At 36.0% G+C, this 23,522-nt stretch overlaps 1 protein-coding gene across 4 annotated transcripts in view; it reads right to left on the minus strand.

Annotated features, from left to right (window-relative positions):
* Window positions 1-1,255: 1,255 nt before the first annotated feature.
* The window catches only part of ILRUN (inflammation and lipid regulator with UBA-like and NBR1-like domains), a 58,105-nt gene continuing 35,838 nt past the window's right edge, over window positions 1,256-23,522 (minus strand). The window contains exons 5-7 of one of the 4 annotated variants that reach the window (XR_011600261.1): window positions 3,781-3,820; window positions 2,070-2,231; window positions 1,256-1,327 (exon numbers count right to left, since the gene is read on the minus strand). Coding sequence is in view for 2 of the 4 variants with exons in the window: in XM_070941499.1 (XP_070797600.1) it covers window positions 13,220-13,255 (36 nt within the window). In the remaining 2 variants the exon portion in view is untranslated. Of the gene's footprint in view, window positions 1,328-1,892; window positions 2,232-3,780; window positions 3,821-9,350; window positions 13,256-23,522 lie in introns of those variants that run through there. The other 3 variants (XM_070941500.1, XR_011600260.1, XM_070941499.1) reach the window with 3 other exon arrangements.

Genomic DNA, 23,522 nt, shown 5'->3' on the forward strand with positions numbered 1-23,522 from the left:
GAAGGGCGGCATATAAATCAAATAAAAAAAAAAAATATCACCTGCCACAATAGGCTTTGCCCATTAGAGCACCAAGATAATGGTGACATTTATTTCTGCTGACTTAAGGACTAAGTGGATTGCACTTCAACACGGACATCTGGCTGTACTCCTAGGGTTCACAATTAAATGAAAACAACACTACGCTATACATTTCTTGCTACAGTATGTCCCAAATGGCAGAATAGCCTGACAGAAAAATAAGGCAAGATTAGAATCCAAAGAATTATTTAATATAACATGGAAGATTTTGCTGATCTAGGTCAGTTATGACTTATAAACTATATAAACTTTTATAATTATAATATTTTAAATAGCTTTAATGGATGAGACAATGTTTTGTTTCTCTTGGCACTGTGTTTCTTTTCTTGGAATGCTGCCTTTTAATATAAACTAATTATATAGAATTTTTTAATATTAAGAATATGCATGCTTTTGGATTTCATGACCAATTTAATGTAACGGTTTAGTTCTGACTTTTGCTTATTGTGCATTGATCAATTATGAACAAAATAAATCCTACACAATATAAGATATAATAATCATTTTTAGTAAAATTGAGATATTACAATGTTTTGGAAGAGTATGAAACACAACTATTAATACAATGCATAAAGCTAGCAAGCATAACATTTTCCATACAGAAAAAGATACTGGCTTTCAGATTGGAGGCAATTTGAATTCTTACTTGGACATAATGTTAAATAAACAGACAGGACTTTATTTCAAACTAGCTTTTTTAATAGAGCAGGAAACATATCACATAGCATAATGTCAAGATTTGTTTTAATCAAAAAACAAGTAAGGATCAGGCCAGGAACAAAGTGATTTTTATTTTTTTTTATTTTATTAAATTTCTATACTGCCCTTCTCCCGAAGGACTCAGGGCAGTGAACAGCCAGAGGATAAAACACAGAGATACAAAATTTAAAATAGATTAAAACAAATTAAATAATTTAGGCTGAATTTTAAAATACTCCATAATTAAACAGATTAAAATTTGTGTTTAAAATTTAAATTTAAAAAAGGAGAAGATTTAGGCCAGGCCAGCTTGATGAAATAAAAATGTTTTAAGCACGCGACGGAAGGTGCGAAGATCCGGGATCCTCCGTATCTCCGGGGGGGAAGCTCGTTCCAGATCGTAGGTGCCCCTACAGAGAAGGCTCTCCCCCTAGGGGCCGCCAGTCGACATTGTTTGGCCGACGGCACCCGGAGGAGCCCCTCTCTATGGGAGCGTACTGGCCATCCTGACTTGCTCATAGATTATTCTTTTCATTTCTGCCAATACCTAAAATGAATGGAACACAAACCAGCACTAAAACAAGACTCTAGATTCAGACATAGCCATACGTGAACCAAGCTAGCATTTTCAAATGAACAAATTATGGTTTCAAACTGCAGGTAATCCTCAACGTACGATCACAAGTGAGCTACAAAATTTAAGTTGCTAATCAAGACAGTTATTGAGTTTTGCCCCGCTTTACAGCCTTTCTTGCCATAGTTGTTAAGTGAATCACTGCAGGTGTTAAGTTAGTAACACAGTTATTAAGTGAATCTGGGTTCCCCATTGACTTTGCTGGTTCTGATTTAGAAAAAAGATTTAATATCACTTGTGGATCACCTTGGATTTAGTGCGTGAACCGTGCTATTGCAAATCATTTTGTAGATCACCATGACATACTTGTGTGTTCTCACCTAAAAGTAAGGACTGAAAAGCAATGGGAGTATTTGAATGCTGTGGTTGTATGTAGTTTCTACATTAAAGCATTTCAGAGTACATCTGAAATCATTAAATTGTTCTGCTCAGTAATGTTTCTAATTGCTGTTCATTTATCTTTTATCATAGGAGCCAAGAAATCTATAAAAACATCCCAATTGCATGAGTGGTAAAGCAGCCATGAAAGTGTTGGGGAAAAAAATTAAATGCTGTGATGTGTCTATACCTACAAAAATCAGAGTAGCACAAGCAATGGTATTCTATATGATATTCTATGGAAGCAAAAGACACAGGATAGGAAGAATCTTGATACCTTTGAACTATGATGTTGGAGAAGATTCCTGGGAATATTGTGGAGTGAGGACAACCAAGAAAACAAACCAACGAATCACTGCGCAAAATCAATCCAGAGTTCACTTGAGGTGCAAATGACCAGGCTGAAATTCTACTTTGGACACATTATGTGAAAAATGCTCTAATGCCCGAAAAGATAGAAGGAAAGATTATTCCCAATATATGTCCATGATTTGAATGCTCTTATATAAATAAAAAAGTTCTTTATGTGCAGAGAACTAAAATAATACAAGTTACTTTCCTAGTTTTCTCCCAAAGTTAAGAATTTTCTTTGTACACTTTTCATATATGTGACAGTGATGTGGAATATCTAATATGCGTCATTTTCACCTATCTATATATCCTGAAATAACACAACAATACACCTTATATTTTCAGAAAATCTAAGTTATCTTCTGGAACAAAGTCATTAAGAAGAATGGGGTTTTTTTAATGCTTCAAGTTTCCTTTTACCTGGACTTACAGAACAGGGGTTCTATCAGTGGTGAAATGTAAAATTTGTTACTACTGGTTCTATGGGTGTGTCTTGGGGGGCGTGGGGGGGGGGTAATGTGACTGGTTAGGCGTGGCCAACTTTTTTTTTTTTAACTTTTAAAAGCATTTTTTCTACAACCTTAAGAGGTTGCAGAAAAAATGCTTTTAGAAGCCTCTGACAATCAGGCAACTCAGCTGGGATCGTCAGAGGCTTTTAAAGACATTTTTTTTCCTACATCCTCTTCGGCTGAAGAGGTTGCAGAAAAAAATGCTTTTAAAAGCTTCTGACGATCCCAGCTGAGCCGCGCGATCATCAGAGGCTTTTTTTTTTACTTTTAAAAGCATTTTTTCGGCAAAGAGGTTGTAGAAAAAATGCTTTTAAAAGTAAAAAGAAAAAGCCTCTGATGATTGCACAGCTCAGCTGGGCATGGGGAGGGCCAGGGCTTTTTGCTACCGGTTCTCCGAACCACTTGCCACCATCGCTACCGGATCAGGCGATCCGGTCCGAACCGGGAACATTTCACCCTTGGGTTCTATACATTACCGATTGGGAAAGATCCTGATATATTAACCAAGCAGGAAGAAACAGGAATTTAGTTTCTTTTTTACTTCAAATATTCACTGTACTTAATAGAACATATGACAAACCTAGCTTTTGCACAATAATAAACATTTATTATAGGAGTTGGAGAATGATGGTGTTATTAGTAACTTCATGTTCTGGGCTCTTGCATACCAGGAAAAAAAGTATAGCTAAACTATAAGAAAAAATGTCCTCTGAGGGTGGCATTAATCATTATATTGCCTACAGTGGAAAACTAAATGATTTTTTTTTTTCATATTTAAATTCAGTTCTTTGCACTGTTCTACTTGGTAGTTATTTGTTTTAGCTTTTTCCTGCTGCACCACACCCATGGTACAAACTATGCAAAAGTCATGGCCATTGCTTCATTTAAAACAAGAGCATCATAATGATAGCACAATTTATTTGCCTGATCGAAAGACTGCATTATAATGAAGGTGTGCTTTGATTGCCTGGCTTTGAACTCCTGACAGGTTGCAACCCTAAATGCAAACAATTTTGAAAGCAAACAAGTAAATGTGAAGAAGAGAAAAGGAAAATGTCACATAATCCATTCACCACACATTTTAAAACACAGCTAGGAATACTGTGTTTCCTTTATGTAACAATTCACCTTGTACTTGCCTGCCATGTAGTTGTTAGAGATGAAACACCTGTTAGGAAAAAGAAGAGGAATTTTAATTCAAGAACAAAAAATAAGGTTGAATGTACAGACCCAGATCCATGTACACATAATCCTTGAATTATGATCAAACTGGGACCAGAATTTCAATCAATGTGGTCATTAAATGAGTCATCATGTGACCTGACCCAATTTTACAACTTTTATCATGGACATTAAGTATTGAATCATTACGGTTGTTAAATGAATCACATAGTTGCTAAGCAAATCTGGCTTCTCCAATTGACTTTGTCAAAAGCTGGTTGAGAGGATCACAAATTGTGATCACGTGACCACAATGCACTGCAACTGTCATAAGCACAAATGGCCAAACTGCAATTATATGACTGAGGGGTAGTGTGACCATGGTAACTTAGAGCATGTGTTGTAAAACACCTTTTCTGAAGCCATTGTTAAATGAATAGTTGTTAAGTTGAAGACTAGCTGTGTTAGGAAACATTTAAAAGTCCTCTGCAGGATAAACCTGAGTTTGCATTACTGTTCTGCCCCAGCTACGGATCCCAAAGAACACAGCACACACAAACTCTGACCAAAACTTTGTTTACTCAAATAATGCGGCAAATGCCGGCTGTTAATTAGCGTTCTTAACAGCCTGCCAGAATTCCACAGATAAGATAGTCAGTCTTACTGAAGTTGGCAGAAAGCCCAGAAGCAAGGTTGCAGAGAAATCCCAACACTATGATTAGTGAACTAAAGTTGTTTCCTGCAGCTTGTTACAAGCTGCGTTCTTTCTTAAATAAGCTAAGGGCATGGCCAATTAGCTCCAAGCCTTACTCTCGAGACCACCTCCTCCTAAGGAACCCCTTCTGCCTTTTGGCAGCTCTGCGTGCCCGTGCATTGAGAAGAGGCTCCTCCTCTTCATCCTTTTCACTTAAAGGAGCCTCTGGAGGTTCTGAAGGCCCTGACTGAATCCCTGCCTCTGGCACATCTTCTTCAGCCTCCTCGCTGTCCGACTCAAGCACTGGCTGCACAGTCTGCTAGCGCAGCACCACACCAGCCTCCTCGTCATCGGGATCAGCAACAATCTGCGCAGGCCGCTGGCGGGCCACAACAATTACCCTATTTTTCTTTTATTTTATTTTTTTAAAAAGTCAACTTCTTCTAGTATTTTAAAACAAATTCATGCCCTCTTCCAATTCCTGAACCTACCCAAGATTCAAGATCAATCCATTGTGTTTTGTTTAATCCAATACATACTACAGAATCTGCCATTGTGCAAAATTTGAAATTGAATTAAGAGTAGACAATGAAAAAAAGAGACAAAACTTTTCCTTGACCACAAGTTCACATTCTTGTTCTGATCAGAGCTCACATTTTTTTAGGTAGTCTCCGTCATTTCACACATTGTCACTGAAGTGTACATACTCCAACATTCACGTTCATACTTTAAAATGGTTGGTTTTAAATATATGCTGAGTAGACAACTATCCTTAAAAAATTATGCAAATACAAGAAGGATGTGTTTGGTTAGTGTGCCATCAATGTTAAAATTTGTAAAGCAGTCTACAAGCAGGAACCCATACAGTAACATATAATTGAAGACTGGTTTTTTTTTTTAAGTGAAAGATTAACATGAAAATTGATCACTGTTCTGGAAATTCAACTTTAATTTTGATGTGAGAGGTGAAACTTTTATTTACAATATGAAAGTGGAATGCATCAGTACAGCTAATCAGTGGAGACCAGAAATGGAAGGTTTGGGGCCTTAAACTTTCAGAAGCCTTCTATGTCTTCATACACTGGCACTACTCCTGTTTTGTGGGAATGGGTTAGTAGTTCACATTGATGCCACCTATCCTCCAGGTAGCACCTTACCTAGTATATTACCCATCATCCCAGTAATGAGCTACCATAAAAATTGTGCTGCAAATAAGGCAAGAAAATGCAAAATAGTGAAACCTCTTGATCATGCAGTATGTATGACCAGTTATTTCAATCCTTATCCTTTTTGAAACATAAACCAGTCTCATAACAAAGAAGAAAAAATATGTAACCACCCTTTTTAATTTTAAATAGTGAAACGCAAATAGTCAGTGCTGGCAAAGATAAACTATAAAGCTAGCAAACTGAAAGGAAATTTCCAAAAGAAAATACAATGTTCTAGGCAGGATATAAAGTAGTGTTGGTCTGCTACAATTGGCATTCTTGTCAGATGGGAGAAGTTGCAATTTAATGTCAAGGTTTACAGTATTATTATACCGTAAAGCCTCCATTCTTTAAAAAAAATGAGTAAATGCTGAAATCACACACAATCCTCTTATCTTATGCAAAAAAAAAATAAAACAGCAATACATAGAGAAACAGAAATTAAATCTAGCAGTTCTCAACTGTTTTTATCGTTTGTGACAGTAGTCACAAGGAATCTTGAAACAGTTGTTTCTCTTGCTTCAGTTGCCTACATTCCAGCCTCTTGGAATTCCCAAATTTTAATCAGGGATTGTGGGGATCTTAATCTTAAACCTCATTCTTTTACAGCTTCAACCCAACCCTTGTTTTCCAGCCAAGGCTAGAGTATCTGACTTTCTGTGTGTGTACAAAAAACATCTGTTCCTTGTGTCTCCATTGTGAGGATGTGTATTTTATGTATGGAGGCAGTTTGCAGTACTGCAAGCATATCTAGCAAGCAAGCACATTCGCAAGTTGTTGGGGGGGGGGGGGATACAAAAAGCAAATTTGAAAATGGCATGAGCCATCCCTTGAGAAATGAAACAGAAATAAGCTTAGCTGTGGAAGTTAAGTAATATATCTAGTATATAGCAGGAAACAGGAATGTTTTAATGATACTGGGTTCTTTTCTCTGAAGGTTTAAAGGATGATTTTGTAAGAGTACATACAATGTTTACTTATAAAAATGTAACATATGGAATGTAGCAAACAGGCTTTCAAATATTGTTACACAGGCATATATGGCACAGTTGCTACTGACTTGATTTGAGCAAGTGGCAGTAAACATGTATTGTTTAATAACCTTTATACTCAACAGTACAAAGATTTCTGTCCTGCAGTTTGTTAGTCCTTAGGTATGCTGCTCTTGCTGATTGCCATTAGTCCTGAAGTTACTATTCAATAACTAACAAAGAGTAATTGAATCAATGAGGAGAGAGGCATAATATTACCAGCAGAAGACAGAAATGCAGGGCAAGAAATTGTACCATGGAGAAAAGAGAAATGATAGTTTATCTTGCTTTGTATCTCTTCCAGAATAAATTATCATCTTTGGTTTGTGGCAAATGAAGTTCAATATGATAAATAAGTTGACCAATCACTTAATGCAATTACTGAGCTCATAGAACTTACAGTATTAAAATCTGGCCAATGATTGTAGGTCAATGTACTTGATTCTGAATCTCTATCAGGAGCCAGAAAAAAATCCAGAAACTGTTCATTTATTGTATTGTACAAGGTATCAGAAATATTGGAAATATCATAAATATTTATTTGTATCAATAAATATAAGCAATCCAATGTAATTTATACATTCTTGGCAAGAATAACCTAACTCAGTGATTTTACTAGTATGTTGTCCCACTTCACTGGTTTAAACACTGTAATAGCCATTATTTTTACTATAAATACAGAAGCCAACTGCTTAAATCTAACTGAACAAGATTGGAATGAAAATCTCAAACATACATAGCTCTCAACTTTTAAAGTTAAGATAATGCTGCTAAACTAATTAATCAGAGTCTGCTGGACTGGGCAGCTATAATAAATTTAATGAAATAACAATCCTGACAGTTCAGATCTCTTTTTTTCCACTGAGGATTTGGAAAAAATCATGCTTAATTCCCCATACAGCCTCATGAAAACAGGATTCCAGAACCCTTTCAGGGACATTCTCTTAAAAGGATAGGATAGGATAGGATAGGATAGGATAGGATGGGATGGGATGGGATGGGATGGGATGGGATGGGATGGGATGGGATGGGATGGGATGGGATGGGATGGGATGGGATGGGATGGGATGGGATGGGATGGGATGGGATGGGATGGGATGGGATGGAATGGAATGGAATGGAATGGAATGGAATGGAATGGAATGGAATGGAATGGAATGGAATGGAATAGAATAGAATAGAATAGAATAGAATAGAATAGAATAGAATAGAATAGAATAGAATAGAATAGAATAGAATAGAATAGAATAGAATAGAATAGAATAGGTTGGAAGGGACCTTGGAGGTCTTCTAGTCCAACCCACTGCTTAGGCAGGAAACCCTACACCACTTCAGACAAATGGTTATCCAACATCTTCTTAAAAACTTCCAGTGTTGGAGCATTCACAACTTCTGGAGGCAAATTGTTCCACTGGCTAATCTATCTTTATCCAAGTATCCACAGACTAATGTAAGATTAGTTTCTGTAACTAAAAAAATGAATCAGTGCTCTGCTTCTATAGCTTCATAACTTGCTTATGGGTCTTTTACAATGTTTAGGTACTTAGAATGTATGATAAAATCACTTGCAACATTTTTTAAATAAAAGCACTCCATGGCACTAAATGGAATACTGTGAGACATAATCCTCTTTGAAGTAAAACAATTAGTTTTATTCAACAGAATAGGCACAGCTTTAAGGCTGTTCAGCCAAATTCAGTCAAATTTCATACTTTCTGGCCACAGAAATGGTCAGGAGGAAAAAAATAACCCACATATTGCTTCTGAAAATATGGATAGCAAGCATAACTATATATACGTACATTCAAAAAAAGATACATACATACATTTAGAAAGAGAAGTTGGTTGCAGTCAACTGAATTTACCATGTTCTCTTTTAAAAAAATATGCATAGATCCGTTCTAATATTAAATAAATCAAATAGCTCTCATTCACAAGGTCTATCCCAACTGACCTATGAAATCCAGTCAGTTGATGGCTGATGCTGCAGAAAATTTGCACAGATGCTTAAAAAGTTTACTCAGATGGAAGTTATACTGCAGTTCAAATATCAGATTACATTTTATAGATATATTGAACTCCATTACTGGCTACACGGGGAAGGCAGGCTGTTATGGAAGATATGGCCATTCATAATGCCAAGAAGTTGCTCCCTGCCAACTAGCTATCCCCAGGAAACTTTTACTATGCCATGCTACCTTCCCACATTTCCCCCCCTTTTGCCCCGGCAGATGAGCATATTTCCAATAAAACACATGGGTGTGATCACATACTATTTTTATTTTCTAACATCTCTGGGGCAAAAGCCAGTCATAAAAATAAGACTATGCTAAATAATGGTTCTCGCTTTGTAGAATGCTAGTTATTGTTTTATTATTTACAATTGGATTTTTAAAAAGGCTAGTGGGTGCAAAGGGAATATCCTGAAGCATATTTGATGCAAAACTGCATTACAATTTTCTGTAAGAACAATGAATTTTCAGATCAGTTCTGATTTGTCTGTAACTCAAGAGATGAAAATGAGAATGAAAAGTAATCACTTAAATAACGAACAGATGCTACAGCAGCCACCTCACCACCAATAAAAACTCAACAACTATACAATTGTTTTGTGTTAATTTAATCATACAAATATTCATTTATACATTAAGGAAAAAGCATCTTTGTTTTTCCCACAATGTGCTATTACAGGATTCTTCCCAGACTCAATGAAGCAACACACCATCCTGCTCTACACATGCACTCCCCCCAGAGAGAATAAAGACAGGCTGCAGAATCAATCATTCACACAAGAGAAAAAAAATATATGGAAACCTGGACATGGGACAGCGTGCATTTCTTATCCCAGTGAACTTCAGCTATATTTGTCCCTAGAAAGTTTCAAGATCTGGTTCAATTGCAACAGGGAAGGATAAGTAGTACACACTTCCAAATCTCTGCATCCACCTTACTTTGCACTTATTATTTTCTCCACATAATGGCAATAACCTAGGCCAGTCTGTTGGTACAAGTTGACACCCCACCCAGCAGCCAGAGCTTATTTTCTATCAGAGGACTTTGTCCAATTTTCCAGTGAAGAGTCTGGGTGTTTCCCATTCCAGGCTGGAGTCATATTTCCAGGTACAGAAGTTGGTTACCAACATATTCAAATTCAATAGTTTGGGCTATGGTTAAGCTTGCATTTTAAAAAATTTAAATTTTGAAAACAACTTACTACATTATAATTACTGGCATTTATTCTTTGCAGGAATCCATCATAATTTTTTCTAATCACACAAGAGAAATGAAGTACGAGTGAACACAGACATGGATCAAGCAGGCTCAAGCTTCCTTCATGACCAAATACTATTATCACTTCAGTAGAAGGACATTAACAACTATTTCATTAATGTTCTTCTACAGATGCTATAGGAAATAAAGAGATGTATGTACACTGTACCATTTGAAAATGATGGTAGTGTTTGTTTTAGTTAGCAACATTGTGAGAGCCATTACAACTTTCAAATGTATACCGATTGCACTCTAAACACTCGTGCCAATTTCAAATTTGACAGTGTGCAGAGATAAACTGAAAACTGTACAGGGGCAGTGTCTGGAGTGAGGTCGACATGAAAAACTTCAACCCTAACACTATCACTTTTTTCTGATAAGAGATCTCTGTCTTTATTGCATATCATGCAGCAATTCTAGAACAGCTTTCTTACGTTACTGAATTATCATGCTTTGTCAATCTGCACTTTTTTAGTTCCTGCTGCCATGCAATTGTTAAAAGTTACAGCCCATTCGTTCACTGGGAATGGAAAAATGCAACGTACTGCATAAACTTTCCCTGTTGGTTCTGGGATATAAGTATTACATATTTCTGAAAACAAGCCTTGATGCCAAGATAGATATATGTCCTTAACAGTTCGAACATGAAAGTGCTGCTTCCAACCTAATCAACATGATTTTGTCATAAGCCCAAAATCATCATAAGGGGCTTTATAACTCAGGAATTATACTCTGAGCCCTAAGATCTTACTATTTGATAAATCGGATGGAGAAACCAAAGGAAGAATAGTAACAATTTAAACATCTTCCCATTGCCATCCCTAAAAGGGCCGTCCCCTTATACAAAATACTCTCAGATTAAATTTCATAGCTGAAGGGAGTTCATCCCTAAAGAGGAAAACAATCTTGGAAATTCAAATGTAGGGTATACTGTAACTCATTACTGCTGCTGGCTTTTGCATTTTTTATATTAGAGACTTGTTCAATTTGTGTAAGTCACTAGCACTTGAGAAAAGAGAAAATATTTGAAATTACCAAAGAGAAAGGGCCACCAACAAGTAAGCTGTTGGCTGGTAATTATCAATTTTCCTTCTGCACACTGTTAAAAATGGTACACAATTTTTACAATAAAAGCTGGATGTTTATGTAGGTGAAATATGTGGGTAACTGTTTCAAACAAAAAGCTAAAATTGTTTGGATTTGGTTAACGACTTATTTTAAGATTTCCCTCATTGCTGCCAAAGAACACACTCACTCATTTGCATACACACATATATTCCATCTGGTCACTCAATCTTTTGCTGGCCTATCTAGAAAGGTGCTTGCCTACAGCAAGGGAGAAATTAAAACAAAACAGGAGTAATGCTGTACATAATCAGTTTATACGTCCTTTTTTGAATTTGGAAAATATATTGCTTGAAGTGATTAAGATAAATATTTAGAGATCCATATTAGAAAAATGGTTGAGGAGTAATGGAAAATATCTTTCAGTACCTATACTCCATCCTTTACCTTTTCAAGGTAAGGGTTCTTGTATTTTTGCATTAATATCTCCCAGTGTTTATGGCTGATAAATAAAATTAGCTGACAAGAAAAAAAATATCCCTCAAAAGAGCAAACAATTTTTGATGGCTAAGCAGTCCTAGGAAAATTGCATCTCTCAATACCTGCTTCTTCAGAACTCAGTCAGTCAGACTCTGCAGGAGCTATTTATATGATCTGGCAAGAAACAAGTTTGTGGTCAAGAGTATCATACATTTAAAAGACTCTTTACACCAGGCTATGAAAAGTTAATTTAGAAGATAATACTTTGAATCCAGCAATAGTCTCTATTACATCCTCATCAGAATATGTGTCGACATCATTCCCTCAAACACAAAACAGGCAGTTTGGTCTTTTGAGTGAAATCAAAGAAAGGGGGTATTGCATATTTTTCTCTCTTTGGCAGATGGCTGCTAGTTCAAGTTTCTGAATTACAGATTCCCCGCCCACTTTTTCAAAGTCTTGCACTGATGCAAACCCCAAGAATTTCAAGAGACCATGCTCTGTTAACTGGACAGCTTGGCCTCAGTTATATATGGCTATCATTTTCCATGGGTTGCACATAGGCAGACTTCAAGCAACACTAGCTTTTCATATACAAACTAGAAAACCAAGGTTTAAAGTAGAAAGTTGATAAAATAAATTACTTGAATGGCAGCTGCTGATTCCTTCTCCTATATATTCTAAGGTACTCAGTCGCTTTCAACAGAGAAAAAAAATTAATTATCTCTCTACAGAAAAGAAGATGTGATACTTACTCCTATGTCTAAAAATGCCAGGAAACAGTAATAAGATGCGATCTAACATTCTAGAAATCAAAATTCTTCTTGGCACAAAATGGACATAGACATACAGATGTTTCAACAACAGCCACGGCATATTTAAGAAAATGAGAATATGGCAATTTTCTAACCTATTCAGGAAAAACTTCTAAAATCTAGCATGAGCAGGTACGTATCCAACTCTCCACTGTCATCATACTCCTTTCTACTTTCTCATCTATCTGTGAATGGTGAAACTGGACTTGAACAATTTTATTAAATGGAAAAGAACAAGCAGATGACTATTGCATAGTGCCAACAGCAAATTAAAAAGCAACTAAAAAAACATTAAAATTCATGGACCTGGTTATGAATCCAGCTAGAAATTAATATCACCTGACATACAAATAGCAGCTGCACCAACCAAGAAAATGCTAAGTAAAACATCTATTTCATAGCAAGCACATTTCTATAAAAATGCACGCTGTCCCTTTTAAAAGTCGTGAAAAAAAATAACATTTGCTCAGTCTACAACTGCTCTGTAGGCAAAATAACTTCTTTTAAAAAGAGATGGCTTCTCCATTTTAATCTTTTTAAAAAATTTCTTTTAGGCTACCTAATTAACTGTGACAATAACTTCTAAACAAAACATTGGTGTATTTTTCTCTCTCATAGCACTGAACAGCACTCCTGAAATTCAGCATTCACACATGCATACTTTAGGGTTTTTTTTTTCTGGAAACAACTAGTCTTAAGTTATTGTTTGTTTTCTTCTTATCCCAGGATATGGAGAGTAAGAAGGGAGTTCATGATGTATCTTCTATGAACCACAAGAACTTCCTCTCTCTCCAATGTCCGTTCTTTGTCAAATTCTCTTCTTGACGATACCCGTTTTTGTTTTTAAGACTGTCCAAAGGGATAAGGACCATGAAAACCCTAGAAAAGAACAAGAAAAGAAATTAATTTCAGTTTGGGGAATATATTAAGCAAAGTCTACTTCATTATATTTGAAAAATCAAATCTTAAAATTTAAAAGTTTTCTACAACTATGCTACTTTACTCTTTTCAAATTTGTATGCAGCTGCTTAATCCAGATTTCTGCAACTAGACGTGTTAAGACCAGAATTCCCAGAAAATATGTCCCTTGCTTAGTTATTTCATTCACATTTCAATAATAAATCTTAAGACTGCCAAAATATTTTATTGCTATCATTTCCTTTCTAATCATAATAATCTGATACAGTGGTCCACAGATATAGCCAAAACATCTGTTGAATCACACTTCAGATTTAGAATGTTAACTATTTACATGCTTCTGTAAATCAATAGTTTGTATTCATAATCTCAAAACAAGCCTTAAGTTTTTAATCATTTACACTTTTCAAGGCTGTTTACCTATAAATGTTATTTATGCTTTATGGCACTAAAATATTGGTATTATTAGCATAAAAACTGATCTTATTTCAAAAGCTGCATAGAATGCCTATTAGTTTTATTTCCAATAAATCAGTTTCCTTTGATATAAGTCAAAACAAAAATATTTGCTGGAAGATAAATCCTGCAGAATGTTGTTAGGCTGACCAGTAGCTACAAACACTATGAGTAAAACTGCACAGATTTGTCTCCTTATGCCACAATTTTCTATCCAGGATCTTTTTATCATTGACCATTAATCTGATATATCATGATGCCAAAATTGTTTACTAACTTTCTCTAGTAGAATTATATTTAATGTTTAGCTCACTCTGGCAGGAAACTAAATTAAGAACTTTTTAATTATTGGTCCCATAATCAATTTTTAATAAGGTGCCAACAAATCAGTGTTGGCTCTTAGCAACTACACTGATATATTTTCTCTGTGACAATCTGTCCCTAACCTTGGTCTTTCAGATCAAATTTAGGAGACATATAATACTGAATATTTCAAATCCTCAAAGCTTTCAAATGATCAAATGCTGAGAATGTATCCTGGCAGTATGCTAACAATACTGAATCTTTCTTAAAAAAAAAAAAGGGGGGGGGGCCTGCAGGACTTTTCTTCAATTATGATTCAATTATTTACAGAAATGTGTTTTAATTGCTTAAATGTTCAAATAATATGTAATATAACATGTTAGAACAATACAATACAATAAACTATAACATATATATAAAACAATTGTAGGAAAAATAGTGGCAGTCTGCTATCCATATTGTTGAGAGCCATACATCTGTTTTAATGGCAACACCTGTGTTTCTACAGGTTGCTGAACAAAGTAGGATACCTGTTCACAAGCAATAAGGTGAGCAAGAAACCATCTGCTTTTTGTTAAAGGCAACAGGAGATTTATTCAATGCCTGTTCTATCTGTCTTCAATTAAATTTTTAAACCATAGCTCTCCCTTTAGGCCTTGGGTTGAGGGCTGGCAGGCCCCTTTAGGTTGGGGGTTATATGGCAGCTTTTAAAAATGTTCTCTCAGGGCAATTGAAACATTTTCCCCTGCTTTTAATTTGCAAAGCTAACAAGAGCTATTTTTGGAGTTGGGCATCCTAGAAATTGGATGGATGGTGGATGGATAGGTAGACACTAGACAGAAACAACTTCACCAATTTGTCTCCTGACAACTTATTTTGGGAACGGCCACATCTTTCATGGTAAGCAACCTGTGAATAAGCAAGCCGTCCCTTCAGCAGCAATTTTATTAGAGTGCCTACAGCTTCCTCTCAAAATTCTAAACGTGCCCATTATAAAAATGTTTGACTATCTCTATATTTTGCAATATAAGTATTTTAATAAACCGCAAAAATAACATAAATAGCAAAATAAATAACACAGTGTTTGCTAAAACATAATAATAAGCAAATTCATTCTTTATAGAAAATAAAGATTCAGTGTATCTATCAGCATGATGCATCTACAGCTCACCTGATTTACAGAGCACCAGATTATGGAAAGTGGAAGTGATCCAGAACACTGTTATGATTAAAGTATTGGAACAGGATTGGGAAAATTCCTGTTCAATTCTACTTGCAACTACAGGGACTGGTACTTTCTTTCAGCCCAATCTGTTTCACAGGTTGTAAGATAAGGATAAAATGAAGCAAAATATTCATTCAAATTGTACTGAATTCCTTGAACAAGGGTAGAATATATTTGGAGTGCTAAATAAATGGTCTACTGGTTAAGGCACCAGGCTAGAAACCAGGAGATTGTTAATTCTAAAAACCGTTTTAGGCATGAAAGCTGGCTGGGTGACCTGGAGCAGTTATTCTCTATTGCCCAGGTTTGGGCAACAAGCTAGTTGGTCAGTTTCTGTCACAACTGATGGATAAGATCAACTTCATTTTGGTGGAGATGCTTCAATTTTTTTAATTAGTTTATCAAAATACTAATAGAGAAATACAAATAAAAAAAGAAAATAATGGGAAAATAGAGGAGGGGAAGGAAAAGAGGAAAGAGGAAAATCAATTTTCATTTGATCTGGGGGGGGGGGGAACCCTGCATTTGCAGAAAAACAGTAGGAGGAAAAAAACTAAACAAAAGACTTTCTTAAAGAGAATCCAACTACACTGATAACAAATGACATAAATGCTATTTTAAAAAACATTATTCCCTGATTTTTGTGTGGCATACAACTCACAATGCAAAAGCATTTTCATATTTAAAATCTGATTTATAATTATCCCAGTAGTTTTCTTACTGACTCACTTTAAATATGATCTTTTGTATAATCCTGTACAGCTATTTTGTTATGTTGGCTGAGAAATCAGGACTGCTGTCCAAACCAATTCAGCCTTTTTGCCAGACAACTTCACATGCCAAATGTGTACATTACATTTTATTTAATAAAATAGTCATTAGTTTTGATATTATTATTCAAGTAAAAGAAAACTAGTTTTTTCCTTTAACAGCAAAAATTACCTTAAACACTAAAGATGAGCACAAGAATAAAAGGATTCTGAAGTAATCTCCATTTCACATAAGATTTACAAATCACAAAGGGTGGCCTATGTTGTTCTCCAAGTTCATTCAAGGAAACAGTTAACATTTCTTGTTCAGAATCTTCAACAGAAACTAGTTCTTACCTCACATCAATCACTGGTGATACTATTAATTGGGAGATAACATTTTGGATTCTCTTATCCCACCTAGCTTCCTTTTAAATGTAGTTACCACACCAAGACTTAGAAAACATTGGAGAACTATGTTGACTCTATTTCACTTTTGTTTGTCATACAGTTTGAATAAATAAAAGATTAGTTTATGTTTTTTAAAAAAAAACATTAGCTTTTGACGCCTGGCTGCAAAATAAAACAAAAATATCCTAACTTACAGTGATGGTAACCTCAGATAATACCACTCAATCACCTTCTTTTTATCATCATTTCCTGGGCTGTTCCTGGTCATTGCTTCTCTAAACTACCTTGGGCTTTCTTCTAAATCACTTATGTAAACTGAACACAAATGAACAGAGCATTTTGTACTGTATTTTGTTCAACGCTCACTATATAAATATAATGCAATAACTCAAATCTCTTCCCTGTAATTCATCGGTTCATTTTGCTTGAATTCTTCTATATGTTTCTTTTTTTAAAAAAAGATACTGCACTTCTAGTTTGTAATTCTTCAGAACACAGAAAGAAGAGGAAAAGAAAATACTATTTTCTTATATATTTCTTCTGCATGTATTACTATCATAGAAGTATTTATCTTTATCATAAATATAAATAATCTAGTAGTTGCCTCCAGAAGAACTTTCTTGGTTTTAACATTTTCTTTCGCCTTTTTTAACATTTTCTATTAACATTCAGTTTTCCTGCAAACCATACTGAAATGGCACGAAACGCATTTCTTGTTATATGAATAGATTTCATTCTTTAAATATAACACTTGCTTTGCTAAACAAGCTTTTTTTAAACCACAAACTTAAGAAGACAAAATTCTTGCTGAAAAATTGTGGGTTGGACAAGGAAAACAATTAATTACATAATACTAAGCTATTTTAGCTTAAGTGTCTCCCTGGGAAAAACACAAGAATATTCTTAGTGCATAGCATAACTTTGGGGCAATGCTAAACAATACATACATACATATATTATAATTGTTTCAATGATGTATATATGTGCTACTTGTACAGGAATAAAATCAATGTGGGCTTTCAAAATATATAGTACATAAATTAATGGAAATCTGTTCTATTCCAAAATGAATAAAGCCCACCAATTCAGTCTGGAGCCTGCTGTTGCTCAAGCTAATGAACTAAATTATATGCCTAAAATTGTCTGACATATCAGCCAGATAGTTGATTTAAAAAAATCATAACTATGATATGTTCCATAAAAATATACACAAGAACGCTCTCCCTATCATGAACAGACATATTTTAAAATCCCATTATCAAAACAGACACACACTTACCAATTGCTTTAAGGAATAATTAGAAAAAGTCTTAAAACTTTGTGGTGTTTTGTGACTAGCAAATGCCCTTCTCAATTCCTTACTGGCACTGGGCCAGTCACTGTCTCAGTGTAAGTACCACAGAGGGTTGTTATAAAGGTAAAATTGGAAAGTCTTAAAGTCCTAGAGGACATTTGTTATCACAAATATGATAAAATAAAAATATACTTGGAAAGCATAGTTATATTACGTGATAGTAATCATTGAAAATAATTAGCATGTAAAATGACCAATTGCAAACTGCTTTATGTATAAATTTAAATACATGAAACAAAGTGCAAGCCATTACTACATTGGAAAAATTTGATTTTCAGATGTTCTGTAGTCTTTGTATTTGCATCTTTTTCATATTTCTCAACTTTTACTTCCTCAGAAACAATGAGACTGGATAGAAATGGAGTACCCACCAGGAGTGTTGATGTATTACTCCCTCTCTCAGCGACACAAGTATTAAAAGCAATGGGCTACTCTGTATAACCTAATATAGTTGACCATCCCTATTCCCTGCCCCACACAATTATGTTTTTTGTAATTGGCTTCATTTGCTTGGCATGATACTTTAAATATGTATTTATAAACAGAATGAACATTTTCCATAAAACAAGAGATGGCTTATTTAGAAGGAACCTGAATTCTAATAATTTCTGTTTTCATTTTTGGGAAGTGTGCATTCAGAAATTTAGCATTAGCTAAATATATAAGTCCTCAACTTATGAAAGTAGGAGCCTGTCCATTATGGTTGGTGATGGTTGTTAAGTAAGAGTTTCTCACCTAATGACCCCCACAACCTCTGCTCACCCTGATGCAGCTGTAAAACAAATGTGTGGGTCGTTAAGTGGAGCACAAGGTGCCTTGGGGTGGGGGAGGCTCTGGGAGACCTTCCGCACTCCCGAGACACCCTGTGCTCCTATCCCCACAGTCCTTGGGCCTGCTTTCCCCCAACAAGGTCTCCACAGGTCTTTCCCCCTCCACACTGCAGATCCTTGCAAGCCTTCCCTACACTGGCTCCCCACAAGCCTTCCCCTGCCTCACCAGGGACCTGCAGGGCTTGGGTCTCCTCCCCATCCTGTCACCTGTTGCACATTTATTTTTTTGAAGATTCCACAGCTCTGGAGCTTTCTGCCACACTATGCAGTGTGTGTTATGGAAGCAAAAGACCTTATTCATCCCTGATCCATATGGCAGCCTCCCAGAAATGGATGTCATTTCAGTGCAACCACAAGGAATTGTGGGCATGCTGAAAATGACAGCTACTTCTGAGAGATAGCCACACAGCCCAGGGATGACTGGCATGCTTTCCTTCCCCAACATGAGGTCTGGACATCATCAAAAGGTAAGTGTTTGATGGGTGATGGGAGAAGGAAGCAGGCCCAAGGCCTGTGGGGACCTGGCAGGATGGATTGGAGAGAGAAAGGGGAGGGTACTGCAGCATCCCTGTAACTAGTCATAAGAGTGAGTGACTGAGGCTTGAAATAGGGATTGTAAGTACCATAGCTTCTGGGGGGTGGCATCTTTGAATGGTCACCAAGTGACCAGTTTTTAAGCAAGGACTATCTGTAACAGGGTACTTTAAAGAAAAGAAAATGACAAGGCAAACCAGATCCTACAAACATGGGGAAAGCCTAGTGTTTTGTGTATATGGTTTTTTTAAAAAAAGAGAATTGCTAGTGCCTCTACTCCTGCACAAGTAGGCTCATCCTTAAACCCAACTGTTTCACAAAAATGGTTTACCAGCCCTGTACCACAAAGATGTTATTATTTTACTATATATAAGAGAGAGGGGGGGAGGGAAGGAGAGGGAGAGAGGGAGGGAAGGAGGGAGGGAAGGAGAGAGGGGAGGGAGGGAGGGAGAGAGAGAGAGAGAGAGGGAGAGAGAGAGAGAGAGAGAGAATGTATGTTAAGATCTTCCATATAGGAAAACATTTCATATGATGCTCAAAATCAATGCAATGTGAATTTAATGTTCTTTGAATAAACACATCTTTGTTATCCAAGAATTTAATTAACTGAAAAGACTGTAACTGAAATAATTGGCTTAATTATACAACTGACTGAATTTATAATTTATGAGCAGACTAGTAGACTTAAAAAAACCTGATATTATTGCTGAGAAAAAATTTGCAAACTAATAAAGCATCTGTGTTTAATTTTTAAATAATACTATTTCTATTATCACATGTTAATATTAAAAGGCTGGTTTTTTCTTCAAACACTTGAACACAGAGTACATATGATTCGGTGAATTAGAACTGAGTTGTCAGTTCATCATATATAAATGAGAAACAGTTTGGTTTTGTGTTTAAGGCACCTAGCTAGAAACTGGGAGACCATTAGTTCTTAGGCATAAAGCCAACTGGATAACTTTGGCCAATTCACTCTCTTTTAGCCTTAGGAAGAAGGAAACCACAAACCACTTCTAAAAATCTTGCAAAGAAAACTGCAGAGACTAGTCCAGGCAGTCCCGGGGAATAAAGGCTGATTTGAAGGCTCACATGCACGTAAGAACAAAAGTGCAAATTTGCTCACAGCAGGTAGCAGCACCTAAGTGTCCTTGTCCAACTATGAAAAATGTAAGCAGGGTGGTTCTCGGTTAGTATTTTGGTAGATCACAAGAAAATCCCAGGGCTATAGGCAAGACCAGAAAGTTGAAAAGCATTCCAGAAGGAAATGCCAAGCTACTTCTATACTATGGTTAAGAAAACTAGGTGGATATGTCTGAAGAGTCACCAGGAATTGAGATTGATTCAGGGGACACTTTATACATTATACATGCAAATAATTTTTGCCCCTATCACCTACACTTTGTTTTCAGTTATGTTTGCAAAGAAAGTTACCTATTCTTTACCAAGATATAAATATATTATTAGAAATGCAAACATTGGTATTAACATTTATAAAATTTTTATCTTTTTTGATTATTAAAATTATATTCAGCATAATATCCACTAAACTGATAGGTATACTCATAATAGTCTATCTTCCAGCAATTTGTATGATTAAAAGAAATCAGAGCTTCTATTTGCCACATTTTGGTCAAAATGCAAATTTATTTTAGGATTTACTTTTTAAAATACTTTCAATGAAATTTGATTTTTTTTTTACATATTCTATGTTTCTTAATCTAAATCAATCATATAGAAGATCCCATCATGTGGAATTTGCTTTAGTGCTTAGTTTGTGTATTGGTGGACTTTTTCTTCCAGTATTCTGAGACAATTGATTAGAACAATTATTGTTAAGTATTTCATTCATTCATTTATTGCTTGATTTCCATCATACACCATACTAAATGCTTACAGCAACCAATTTTCAACTATATACACTCATGCTATGCATTCCATAATTCAACTCATTCAGTTTAGAAGTATTTTCACTAAAATAATGAAAAATAAACTGTCTTTCTCACATTTGTATATTTCTCAGTGACATGATATAAACAGCAAGAATCTGGCCTGTACAGTCCTTGGCTGATATAAGGCCATGCTATACTTCCTACATTTTGTTTACAGAAAATGTATAGAAGATTACAATCAGAATTCTGCCAAACATTTTTGAGGCAACAAATAATTTACCTACAATTTTGGCACACTTTCCTTCAACAGGGGGTAGCAATATCAGCATTTTCCAATAATTAAGCTCCAATGCTATCTTTTCTCTCTCTCTCTCTCTCTCTCTCTCTCTCTCTCTCTCTCTCTCTCTCACACACACACACACACACACACACATATATATATGCAAAAAACACTCGTGCAGAATCACGGAATCTCCAGAACCGTAAAGCCTACAAACTTGAAATTTGGCACGCATATTCCTCTTGGCTTCTAGGTGCTCGCTAAGAAAGGATTTTTCGAAATGACCATCAGATCATTAGTATTTCTTATATTATTATTAACACACTCTGATGCTTATTAGTTAGACGTTCTACTCCCCCTACCAACTTGAAAATAACTCTGGAGAGAACAGGATAGCATATGAGAGGCTTCTGTGGGGCAAGGCTGAGGGAGAGAAGGGAATAGCATAGGGGAGGCTTCTGTGGGGCAAGGCTGAGGGAGAGAAGGGGATAGGATAGGATAGGATAGGATAGGATAGGATAGGATAGGATAGGATAGGATAGGATAGGATAGGATAGGATAGGATAGGCTTTTGTGGGGCAAGGCTGAGGGAAAGAAAGGGATAGGATAGGGGAGGCTTCTGTGGGGCAAGCCTGTGGAAGAGAAGGGGATAGGAGACGTTTCTGTGGGGCAAGCCTGAGGGAGAGAAGGGGAGAGGAAGGCCGATCGTAGCTACTCATTAATTTTCAAGCTGTGTCGTTTTATCAAGCCCAATCACATAGTTTCGTAGTGGAGCACGGGTATTCAGCTAGTATTAAATAAATCAGTGTCTTCACAATCAATCTATCCCACTACTGAACATTTTCCCAGTTACATCATCTATACCTGCAACCTTATCATTTTGAACCGTGGCTATTTATGATTTCATTTTCATCATTTTTTCTAGAGCACTAAAGCTTATTGCATTTATTTCATTTTGACACTTTATTTTCAGATAGATCTCTAAAATACATTTTTCAGGATTCTCTCACCTGTTTCATCTCAAATTATTCTTATCACTTTCATTTTTTCTTCCATTCAGTCTGCTGAAGAATTTGTTTAGCCCACTTCGAAAGCCCTCTTCAAAAGCTCTCTTACTTGCATCAAAATTATTCTGCATTATTCTGCCTCTCAATCATTTTTGTCTTGACATATTATATCTTTATCTCACCTTCATTTTTTTGTAATATTTATTTTCTGTTGGATTTTGCTTACCATTACAGTCTATTTACCCAAGGAATCTGTGTCATATTTTCCATTAACATAAACTCCACATAGTTCTGTGGCAATATGAACCATAATTCTTTTAACTCTGTTCCAATCTGTTGACATGTTCCCTTTCATTACATAAACTTTTTATTCATTCTGCCGGTAAGTTAATCTAGCTTTTAATACTTTTCATATGGCAGTATTCCTATTTTCACTTTTATTTTTTTTTCATTTTTATGTCATGTCATTTTTTTTCCAAAAGCCACTCTTGACACTATTATGAAATGGTCTATCCAACACTAAAAATGTTTTCTCTTCCTTGTTATTAGTCATTCAACCTTTTATTACAATTAAATGCTTTTAAATGTATATTTATCTATTTGTCATTATTGGTCATAACCAGTGGTGGGTTTCACTTACCTTTGCTATTGGTTTGCTCGTGCACACTTGCTTCACTCTCACACACATCACTTCTGCACATGCACAGAAGCTTCTGCGCATGCGCAGAGCATATTTGATGACATATGGGTGGGTGGGAGGAGCCTCCCGCTGCTACTACCAGTTCGCCCGAACAGGGGTGAACTGGTAGCAACCCATCACTGGTCATAACCACCAATCATCCTTGGACCATAAGAAAGGCTGAGCGCCAAAGAATTGAGGCCTTTGAACTATGGTGCTGGAGAAGACTCCTGCGAGTCCCTTGGACTGCAAACGCGATCAAACCAGTCAGTCCTAGACGAGATCAATCCTGACTGCTCTTTAGAAGGCCAGATCCTGAAGATGAAACTCAAACTCAAACTTTGGCCACCTATTGAGAAGGAAGGACTCATTGGAGAAGAGCCTAATGCTGGGAAAGACTGAGGGTAAAAGAAGAATGGGACGACAGAGAATGAGGTGGCTGGATGGAGTCACTGAAGCAGTAGGCATGAGCTTAAATGGACTCCAGAGGATGGCAGAGGTCAGGAAA

Source organism: Pituophis catenifer, unplaced genomic scaffold (assembly GCF_029215685.1).
Source record: "Pituophis catenifer annectens isolate HBS135680 unplaced genomic scaffold, rPitCat1.0.hap2 SCAF_3, whole genome shotgun sequence".
NCBI lineage: Eukaryota > Metazoa > Chordata > Lepidosauria > Squamata > Colubridae > Pituophis > Pituophis catenifer.